Source organism: Castanea sativa, chromosome 7 (assembly GCF_040712315.1).
Source record: "Castanea sativa cultivar Marrone di Chiusa Pesio chromosome 7, ASM4071231v1".
In the NCBI taxonomy this organism is placed as follows: domain Eukaryota; kingdom Viridiplantae; phylum Streptophyta; class Magnoliopsida; order Fagales; family Fagaceae; genus Castanea; species Castanea sativa.
In genome coordinates this window covers 27,332,155-27,343,710 of record NC_134019.1, presented here as the reverse complement: position 1 = coordinate 27,343,710, position 11,556 = coordinate 27,332,155, and the positions used below count along the sequence as shown (strand labels likewise).

The 11,556-nt window shown below is 42.4% G+C and overlaps 1 protein-coding gene across 1 annotated transcript; it reads left to right on the top strand.

Annotated features, from left to right (window-relative positions):
• The first annotated feature begins 216 nt into the window (after positions 1-216).
• Positions 217-894, top strand: LOC142644246 (uncharacterized). Its single transcript, XM_075818897.1, has one exon. It carries the CDS (start codon positions 217-219, stop codon positions 892-894), a length of 678 nt encoding a protein of 225 aa, XP_075675012.1.
• Positions 895-11,556: the final 10,662 nt, after the last annotated feature.

Here is an 11,556-nt window from a genome sequence, read left to right as displayed (position 1 = left end):
TTCCATTCATTTTTCCAACACCCGCTTCATAGCGCAGTTGACTGCCACCTATAATTTGTTGTTCAAGCTCTTGAGAAAGGACACGAAGATAGAATGGGCAGATGAGTGCCAAGAGGCCTTTGAGAAGATCAAGCAGTATCTGTTAAACCCTTTTATTCTGGTTCCCCTGGCGCTGGGATATCTGTTGATCCTCTACCTAGTGATACAAGAAACCTCATGGGCTGCATGTTCGGCCAAGCAGCTAAGCCTGATCAGAAAGAAAAGGCTATTTACTCTCTAAGCAAGAAGTTCACCAATTGTGAGATCAACTACGTTGCCATTGAAAAGGCGTGTTGCACCTTAGTGTGGGCCTTGCACAAATTGCGGCAGTACATGCTCTACTACACCACGTGGCTCATTTCCTTTATGGATCCCATTAAGTACATCTTTGAAAAGCCAACTCTTATAGGGAATATCTCTCATTGGAAAATGTTGCTCTTTGAATTTGACATCATGTTTGTGACAAGAAAGACCATCAAGGGTCAGGCCATAGCCGATTACCTAGCAGACATGCTGCTGAATGATCCGAAACTTTCAAAATCCCTCTTCCCTGATGAGGATGTCATGGCACTAGAGCCGGAGCTAGACAGTGCAAAACCATTGCGATGGAAGCTGTACTTCGATGGAGCCGCCAATTCGACCAGAAATGGAGTGGTAGCAGTCTTAGTTTCCCCCAAGGGCCAGCAAATCCCTATTTCAGTCAAGCTGAATTTTGATTGCACCAACCACATCACAGAAAATGAAGCATGCATAGTTGGCCTACAAGTGGCCCTAGAGTTTGGCGACTATGACTTAAGCGTTTTTGGAGATTCTCTATTAATCATCTCCCAAATCGAAGGAAAATGGAAAGCCTGAGGCACCAAGTTGATTCTATATCAAAAATGAGTCAGTCGCTTAATTCCAAGGCTCCAAAATATCACATTTGCCTATTTACGTCAAGTGCACTATCAAAAGGAGATGATATGTGGCAGTTACACATAGAAGTCTGGGGTGTGCCAGCCCATTGCATGAACATCGAAGAATGCATGAATGTCAAAGTTGAAACCAACGGAAAGCCATGGTACCATGATATCAAGGCTCATATCAGGAATAGTGAATACCCATACAGTGCCACGGACAGTGAAAATAAGTTTATCCAGCGCATGGCCTGCCAATTTTTCTTGAGTGGAGAAGTCTTGTACACAAGGAACCATAATTCTACTTTTCTTCAATGTATAGACGCCCCCAAGGCTAATTATCTAATGGAAGAGATGCATGAAGGCTTACTTGTAGCATATGCTAGTGGATACCTGTTGGCCCGCAAGATTCTGAGAGCTAGATAGTATTGGCTCACCATGGAAAGTGATTGCATTAAACATGTGAGGACATGCCACCGTTGCTAAGACTATCAAGATAGGAAGAATGCTCCTCCTCAACCTTTACACTCTTTAGCAGCACCATGGCCCTTCTTAGCTTGGGGTGTGGATGTCATCGGACCCATGATTCTGAAAGCTTCAAATGGCCATGAGTACATCTTAGTGGCCATCGATTATTTGACAAAGTGGGTTAAAGCCGCTTCGTACAAAAGCGTAACTCAAGCAGTGGAAGCCCGGTTCTTGAAACACAACATCATTTGCCGCTACGGCATGCCAGGAGAGCTCATTACAAATAATGGGGTGAACCTAAATGGGAAAAGGATTTAGCAACTCTACCAATAGTTCAAGATCGAGCACAGAAATTTGGTTCCCTATCGCCCTTAGATGAATGGTTTAGTGGAAGCTACTAGCAAGAACATAAAGAAAATTTTGGTTAAGATAACATACATATACAAGGATTGGCACAAGTACTTGTCATTTGTACTGTGTGCATATCACACTTATGTTCGTACTTCCATAAGTCCAACCTCATATTCATTTGGTATATGGCATGGAGGTTTTCCTCCCCGCAGAGCTAGAGATCTCGTCTCTCAGGATTTTATCCCAAACAAAGCTGTCAGAAGGTGAATGGGCCCATTCTAGATATGAACAGCTGAACATGATAGATGAAAAGTGCATAACCGCAATGTGCCATGGACAGTTGTACCAACGCCGTGTCGAGCGAGCATTCAACAAGAAAGTTAGACCTAGGGTCTTTGAAGAAGGTGATCTATAGTCTTGAAGAAGCGCAACCAGACCATGCTTGATCATAGAGGAAAGTTTGCCCCAACTTAAGAGGGCCCATAGGTGGTGAAGAAGGCCTTTTCTGGAGGAGCCTTGATTCTAGCCGACATGGATGGGCATGACTTCAATATACCCACCAATCTGATGCCGTCTTACGGTACTTTGCATGAAGGAGCCTTCCAGTGCACCTCATTTCTATGTTTTTATGTCAACAAAAAAAACAACAACAAAAAAGGGAACAAAAAAAAAATGTAAAAAGGTAGATCAAAAACCTGAAAGGGCAGTTTACGCAAAAGGAGAGCCAAAGGGAAGAGGGCGTGAGAAAATTAAAAATGTAGATTGAAAAACCAAAAGAGGCAAAAGTTAAGGCAACCAAGGGTTAGTTGAACTACGTGATGACCTGATCCTTCCTAGTGAAGGTACGTAGGCAGCTATCTTGGTTTGGTCACGTCTTCAAAGAAAAATCAGTCAGTTATGCCTACTTAAATCTCTATTCAAAATCAGAAGATTAGATGGATCCAGTATCCAAGACAAGACACGAAGACGCCTCTAAGATTGCTCTCTGTCGGCAATACTCCCATGACCTGATGGTCTGCTCAAGATGTTGTGGCTCATGCCAATGGGAAATGTACCTAAATGGGAAAAGGAAAAGATCCATCTAGGACAGGATGTATCCTTGGAAAAATGAGATATTGATATGCTCGGGTTTTACATTTATCACTTATTTGTATAATCTTGCATTTTCAAAGCATTTGCCTGCATATTCATTAACATGCCTGTGTTGTGCCATTCATTTTCTTTCATACATTCTGGTATTAAAACATGAAATCTCATCTCATAAATACATCTTGAATTTCATCATAAACATCTCTCCCTACCATCTTTTAGTTTTTAAGATCATCATCGTTGCCTGTAAAGGGTTAGTGGAAGGACCCGTACTGCCCAAAGTGCCTGGAGTATACCCTAGGTCTTGGGAAGGCCCTAGAGTCTAAGCATAAGAATCCCAACCACCTAGAGGACCTGGAGGAACTGGCATGTACCCGGGCTCATAAGGAGGTATGATAGGGTCTCGGCCAGGAATATGAGGCGGATGCAAAACCAAAATACGAGCCGTTCGTAACTCTCCCATAAGAAGCATGGTATATCCACAAATAATGGTACCTTTCACTCTCTACAACAGCAGCACGAGCCTCTCTATCCTGCTGCCAAAGCTCCCTCTCCCAGGCTAACGCTCGAGCAGTCTCCTTTTGGCAGCAATAGTCTCAAGCTCTGTCACTCTGGCCAGCAAAGGCTTTGCACGTGCTCTCCACTCCACTCTAGAAGCTACCTAAGCATGAGTAAGGCCCCCTAATACTTAGCCCCCATTCACAAGGACGTCTCCCATGATAGGTCCCGTAGAGGCCGTCGCAAACCAAGCGACATAATCCATGTTGATGTCCACATACGCATCAAAAGAGCCCGTCGCATAAGCTGGGTCATCCATCACAATGGACTCATAGGATAAGCTGAAGGGAGGTGGATCTCTAGGTACTCCATAGACTAGTATAACCTGGTTGAAGGTCCTAGCTAAAAAGAACTCCTAGCTCGTCAGGGCCCAAAACCAGCGTCATATGGCCCATGGCAACAGTGAGCTCCGGCCTCACCAGCAATGATCCATCATAAGGACAAACCGCCATCTCGCCCCAGGTGACATAATCCAACTCCGCAGAAATGGTGACTGGCTACACCAAAACAACTCTAGTAATCGTGCAGAGGGACCAAGCATATGCCCAAGGGTACAGGGTCGCGGACAAACTCGAGAACTAAGGTAGCAAGGCTGAAATGTACTCATATGCCCACCATGTCAGAATTTGCCAACATCCCTCCAGGCTCCTGAAATCCCGCTAAGAAGCACGTCCCAAGAAAAAGATAAAAAAATCCTTAAGTGATGGACCCCTAGTCATATCTCCCAATGTCGGAGACTACTCTCATAGCCCACAGCAGCTGGCAGGATAATACTGATCGGTTGTTGCCAAAGAAGCAACTACCGGGAAAACACATGAAGAACCGCCGAAAATGAATGTTAGTAGGTGCCACACCCTAGGGGATGCTGCCCTACAACCACTCAATGCGAATCTATGGCGATCTGGTGGGCCCAAAATATCCTCTCGTGTTCATAGTCAACGCGAGAGGGATGCCTAAGAGCTCACAGGCCACCTCAAAGCTCATGTCATCAATTGGAATCGGATATCTACCAAATCTGATGCCCAAGATTGATGTCCAATCAAGAGGGAGAATTGCCTACTCCCCACAACCCAAATGAAAGGTACCAGTCTCGGCATGAAATCGTCGCACCAAAGACTCCCTAATCCTGTGCCTCATGGAGTATGGGGGGATCCTCAGAAAGTCCTTGAACCCCTGCTCTCTCAAGAAATCCTAATAGCATCAGTGGGTCCCAAGATCAAACATCCGCTAAAGAAAATCAAGCCAAGCACCCCAACCACAAATCATGTCAAGCCCCTATATTCAGAATCAAAAGTTATCCATAAGCACTTGCATATAACAGGAAACAAAATGATGAGAAAAGGAAGACAACATACCTCTCCCTTCTACGCCTGAGCGGAAGGATACCTCTTCAGCCCTCGCTGAAGATGAGTGTCTTTGATACTATCATCTACTACTCCAATACGAGCAATGATGCCTACCTAGCATGGTGGAAATCTTGGCCTTTAACTGCGCCTACAAGGACCCAAGTTCAAGTGAATCTTGTCTCCGAATAGATCATCCACACCAATAGCGAGACCCTCAACTCGCATCTCTCCACTGGTGGTCCCTCTCCCTTTGGGCAACATGCACCGTACGGAAGCCCTGCTGAAAATAGTACGCGACTCAGATGACGTACTAGCTGTCTCAACGAAGCACCGTCTCTTGGAACAGGTCTCTACGGGAATGGCACCAGTGGGCCTGGTGTCGTGACCCCCGTGGTCAAAATGGCTCTGCAAAACTCGAGCTGCCCACTAGCCAGCCAAAGATGTCTCATCATCAAAAGAAGAGTCTCCCTAGGATGCAAAATGGGTGGGGACCTTCCTTTGATCTCCTCCCGTTCTTGTCCTCCGAGACATAATCTACAAAACAACAAGAAATTCAAACATAAATGGTAAGCCCATAAGTTAAATGGCAATACAGATAAACTAACACTTTTTTCCTTAACATGTTATGCAAGTCTATGTCAAGCATATGATCTAAAAAAAAGTAGATTCTTGCACGCATTCTACAGTGGGCGATAGCAGCTGTGTCATATGCTCGCATTCTAAAGTGGGCAATAGTGGCCATGCCATATGCTTGCAATCTACAGTGGGCAATAGCAGCCGTGCTGTATGCTCGCATGCTATAGTGGGCGATAGCGACCGTGCCGTATGCTCGCATTCTACAGTAGGTAATAGCGGTCATGCCGTAAGCTCACATGCTACAGTAGGGATAGTGGTTGTGCCATATGCTCTCATTCTACAGTGGGCAATAGCAGCCGTGCTGTATGCTCACATTCTACAATGGGTGATAAAGGCACAGCCGTATGCTTACATTCTACAGTGGGCGATAGCGGCCATGCCGTATGCTCACATGCTATAGTGGTTGATAGCGGTTGTGTCGTATGCTCGCATTCTACAGTGGGCGATAGTGGTCGTGCCATATGCTTCCATTCTACAATGGGCAATAGCAGTCGTGCTGTATGCTTACATGTTATAGTGGGCGTTAGCGACCGTGCCATATGCTCGCATTCTATAGTAAGTGATAGCGGTAGTGCCGTAAGCTCACATGCTACAGTGGGGATAACGGTTGTGCCGTATGCTCGTATTCTACAGTGGGCAATAGCAGTCGTGTCGTATGCTCGCATTCTACAATAGGTGATAAAGGCACAGCCATATGCTCACATTCTACAATGGGCGATAGCGGCCGTGTTGTATGCTCACATGCTACAGTGATTGATAGTGGATGTGTCGTATGCTCGCATTCTACAGTGGAAGATAGTGGTCGTACCATATGCTTGCATTCTATAGTGGGCAATAGCAACCATGCTGTATGCTTGCATGCTATAGTGGGCGATAGCAACCATGTCGTATGCTCTCATTCTACAGTAGGTGATAGAGGTCGTGCCATAAGCTCACATGCTACAATGGGGATAGCGGTTGTGCCGTATGCTCGCATTCTACAGTGGGAAATAGCAGCCATGCCGTATGCTCGCATTCTACAATGGGTGATAGAGGCACAGGCGTATGCTCACATTCTACAGTGGGCGATAACGACCGTGTCATATGCTTACATGCTACAGTGGTTGATAGCGGCTGTATCGTATGCTCGCATGCTATAGTTGGTGATAGCGGCTATGCTGTATGCTCGCATTCTACCATGGGTGATAGTAGCCATGCCGTATGCTCGCATTCTACAATAGGTGATAGCGGCCGTGCCGTATGCTCACATTCTATAGTGGGTGATAGCGGTCGTGTCGTATGCTCACATTGTTAGGATTTGTGCCCTTAAATCCTATTGTATGATGCTATGTATGATATTATGTATGACATTATGTATGACATGATGTATGACTTAATATTGTGATTGATAAAGTTATTTTATTATTATCTAAAATAATGGTAACATGAATTTGGGACATTATCATATAGTCCATGAGATGCATTGTATGTGATTTATGTGAAAAGTCACAGAAGATGTAAATTACAAGTTCTTTGTAAACTCAGAATTTATAGTTCGTAGTCGGTGATGAAATTGGGCATTTCATCTGCGAAGACTATAACGTATCAACTAAGATGATTTGTCTTGATCATGGAAGTGGAGACTTCTAGTTGATATGTTGATATGTTTTAAGAGTTAAGACATATTGAATAGGACCGCTGTGAGATTTATGATTCTCCTAACGACTGTCAAATGAATAATAAATCTCACAACTTCTATTTGCATGAACTCTTAATCCTGAGAGAATAATGGACCTGATCATGAGGTGTAGGTTGCTTTAATATATCAGGAGTGGGATCTAAATTGACGGTCAAAACCTCAGTATGTTGGGCAGCCACATTTAGTGTTGATGGAACATATATTCTCAAGATGGAATTCATAGTCTCTTAATGGAGATATAAAATATTCCTTTGAGATAAGTTTAATGGGTTCAGTTATTCAAAGAGTTAGGCCTAACCACTTTAGTAAGAAATTACTAAAGTATATAGAATTTTTATAAGTAAAATAAGAAACGATGTGTGAGAGAGTGTGAGACACACTTTCATTCTCCCTTTGAAAAACTGATTGAGAGACCACACATCTTGGGCGTAAAGTGGAATTGGAGTGAAGATTAAAAGTGTTCCCAAGTGCTTCTAATCTTTGTTTTGAATTTCTCCACACCAAGATACGCTATCTTGTTCTTAAATTCTGAAATTTACATAGTGCACGTTATCAATCATGAATGAAATAGATCCTTGTTTGTTGCTTCCGCTATGTGTTTTGTATGAGATACAAAACCAGAATTTTTCCTTCACACATCCTATCGTAAGGTTAACTAGTAGCCATGCCGTACAGCTTGCCACCACAGTTATCAAATTCTTGAAGAAGTTCCGAGTACAGTAGGTTCACTAGAATCCGTGCCATATGGTCACATCCCATCTTGAGGTTAACTAGCGGCCGTGCCGTACGCCTTACCATCACACAATTATCAAATTCCTGAAGAATTTCCAAGTCCCTGATCTATAATGGGTTAACTAGCGGCCATGCCGTATGCGTATATCCTATTGTGAGGTTAATTAGCGGCCGTGCCGTACGCCTCACCATCACAATTATCAAGTTCCAAGTTCCTGATCTACAGTGGGTTAACTAGCAGTCATGACGTATGCTCACATCCAATCTTGAGGTTAACTAGCGGCAATGCTTTACGCCTTGCCATCACGGTTATCAAGTTGTAAGTTCCTGATCTACAGTAGGTTAACTAGAGGCCATGCCGCATGCTCACATCCTATCTCGTGGTTAACTATTGGTCGTGCTGTACGCCTCACCATCACTGTCATCAAGCTCCAAGTTCCTGATCTATAGTGGGTTAAATAGCAGCCATGTCGTATGCTCACATCCTATCGTGAGGTTAACTACCAATTGTGCCGTACGCTCACCATCACACAATTCTCTTCCCAGATCCCCCGAATTTCTCACCATTTCCACTATTCCCGACTACCAGGTAAGTCCCCTTACCCGTACCTCACATTTTATTTTCAGCATCTAAATTCCTGCATATTCATGCACTCATATATCAAAAACAAAAATGTATGCATATGTTCCTAAGATAGCATGTCATAAATCATGCCAAAAATATATGATTATGAAAATTCCAAAAATAAAAAAATAAAATAAAATAAACACTAGTATGCTTTCCTAGTTGCATTACTACTAACATCTTGCAGAAAAAAGAAGAGAAGAAAAAAATAGATACTAACCTCAAATGCGAAAAAGAATGAAATGGCATACCAGAGCTGGATAAATGGACCCACTAAACTAGAGATCGCTCCAGAAATTTTTTAGAACTGGGAAGTTGAAGAAAAGTGGGAAACAAGGTCGAAAATGAGCCAAGAGGGGCTCTTATAAGCCTTTATTTGGGCCGGGTTGCCCGACGCACCTTGTAAGGCTACCGGGTCAACCCGACGCATTTTTTAAGGCTGCCGGTCAGCATTGACCAAATCAACATTGACCTGGTCAAACCTCAAAAAAAAAAAAAAAAAAACCTTTTTCATCTCCTAGAGCTTAGAAACATGCCCGGAAAATATTTCAATAGCAGCTACAGCAGTTCGGTCTAGTCAGGTAAGGTCTAGTCTCAATCCATGAACAGTCTTTGCACGCAAATCTGGGGGGCAACAAAATTTGAAATCACGTTCTTTATCCAACATCTCTCGGTGCACTGGAGATATCAAATAAAGAAGGGGCAGCTGTTGATACTGTATTTTATCTGCCCTCGATTTGCGTGTCAGACCTTGAAAAATCCAAAAATATCATTTTCTCTCCATGGGTCATGAGAACATATACATGGGCATGGCACAACCCATTCGGACACCAAAGCGCTCAAAGTGCCTTTTTCAGCCAAAATGACCCCGGTCAAACAAGGTCAAAATCCTCACAAAATAACATTTTTCATAGTTTTACATCAAACCCGAGCTTCTCAGAGATTTTTAACAATTTGACCAAGTTTAACCTAGAGTTGACCTCAGGTGAGCCCAAAAAACCCCAATTTGATACGGCCATCAGAATGGGTTGAAACCAACGCCATTATGAAGATTATCAAATTCTCATTCCAACAACTATTCATGGGTCAAAATTGGAGTTAAAGCAACCAAGATATCACGAAAACTAGGATAACACACTGATCGATGCACTGCTAACTTCCAGGAGCCATAACTTTTGATCCGACCGTTGGATTTCATGTTCCATACCTTTTTAGAAACAGGAAGTTAAAAATTTGTCCAGAGGTGCCAAGATTAACCCCATTCATGGCTGTTTGAAGGCGGTGGCCTTACAAAGGCCGTCACCTCGAAATCTGCGTCGAGGCTATAAACAGCCCTAGGCGCTCCCCAAACCAGGAGGATCATTTTTTTATTTATTTTAAGTTTGACTATTTGCCTAATTTTTCTACACGTTTTTCCCTTTCCCAAACACAAAAAACACATCAAAGCTTCTTGATTCTTGCATCTTCACCAACCATACAAGGTAGTGTTCTTGTATCCAATCCTCTTCTCATTGGTTTTGCATCTTGGATTTAGGGTTTAGGGGTGTGGATGCAGCATTTTAGCTATCATCCACACTCCTAACCTTCTAAATCTTTTTCCAAGCATGTTCTTGCTCTTTTTTGCCATAATAATATGTTTCATTGCTTTCTTTGACATGTTTCTTGCTTTATCTTGTTTCTAGTATGTTTTTAGCTTAGATCTATTAGGACATATGTGATTGGATGTTAGGAACATATGTCAACATTTTATGTATTGGCTAATCCTTTGACAAAACGCACTTTACTTGTAATTGGGTAGATCTAGGATGTGTTTAATGCTTCAAGAAACAAAGTTTCAAGTTCAAGTGTTAAAACCATGCAAGTCTGTCCAAGAAACAAGTGAAGAAGTGTTGTTCATTAAAGCTCGACAGCTAGCATTTATCGAGGTTTAAAAGAGCTGTTTAAGCCGAAGGCTCGATAGCTGCTCGACAAATAGGGTATCTGCCAAGGTTTATGAAAAACAAATTTTCAATTCTGATTTTTATTCAATCCTTGAGTATGTGTTTGGGCTTTATTTTCTCACAACCCTAAACATATATAATGATTATTTTAAGGGCCGTATCAGGTTGCATGGCCAAGAGCATAATTGCACAAGAGCATAATTTCTCAAGTGTGACTGGAAACCTAGTTTGCCCTAGTTCTTGAAGAAGCTACTGTGTTTATACACCATAGGGTTTTGTGACCAAGCAACTTTATGATCTTCATCAGTTGATGAACAAAAGAACTTTGCAGCCTACATTCTTCTCAAGTTGGTGATAAAGTCACGTACTAGGAGTCGTGCAATACAAGGAGAGATTGTCACTACAGAACAAGTCCAATTGGGTATTGGGATAAGGGTTCAACTATAGGTTGGTATAAGGTACTAGGATTCCTTTACTTGTAACCGCTTGTTTTGATAATAGTAAATTCACGGGAGTGGTGACCTTAAAATCAACCGGTGGGGTTTTTGCTGTGTAGGTTTTCCCCATTTGTAAACAAACCACTGTGTCATTTAATTTCTGCTGCATATTTAGTTATTTGGTGATTTTTTTGTGCTGCCACGCTTATTGCATGTAATTGAATCTAATTAATTCACTTGGCTAATTAATTGGTTAATTCATCACAAGGGGTCAATATATTTTTGGCATATCAAGATCCATGTTCTTTTATGCTTGCTCACATGTTATTTGTCCCGATCTACGTGTTTTATGCTTTGTGCCATATGTTTGTGCCTAGATCTATCTTTTCCATGTGTTGTTAGGCTAAATCCACATGTTTCTATCCTTGTTCACATGCTAGTTGTCTTGGTCTACGTGTTTATGCTTTATGCCATGTTTTCCCATCCTTTGTTCATCTTTTTGTTCTATGTTAATATTTAGGGTTACATGCTCACATGCTTGTTGATGTTTGGCTATGCCTTGCTCGGATCTATGCATTTATGCCTATTTTGCCATGCTATATACCTAGATCTATGCTTTCACATGCTTATATGCTTGGATTCTCGTTCTTCCATGTTCAAGTGTTAGGATTTACATGTTTACATGAGTGTTCCTATGCCAATATACACCTAAATGCTTTCACATGCTTGTGTGCTTAGATCTATGATCCCTACACGCTTTA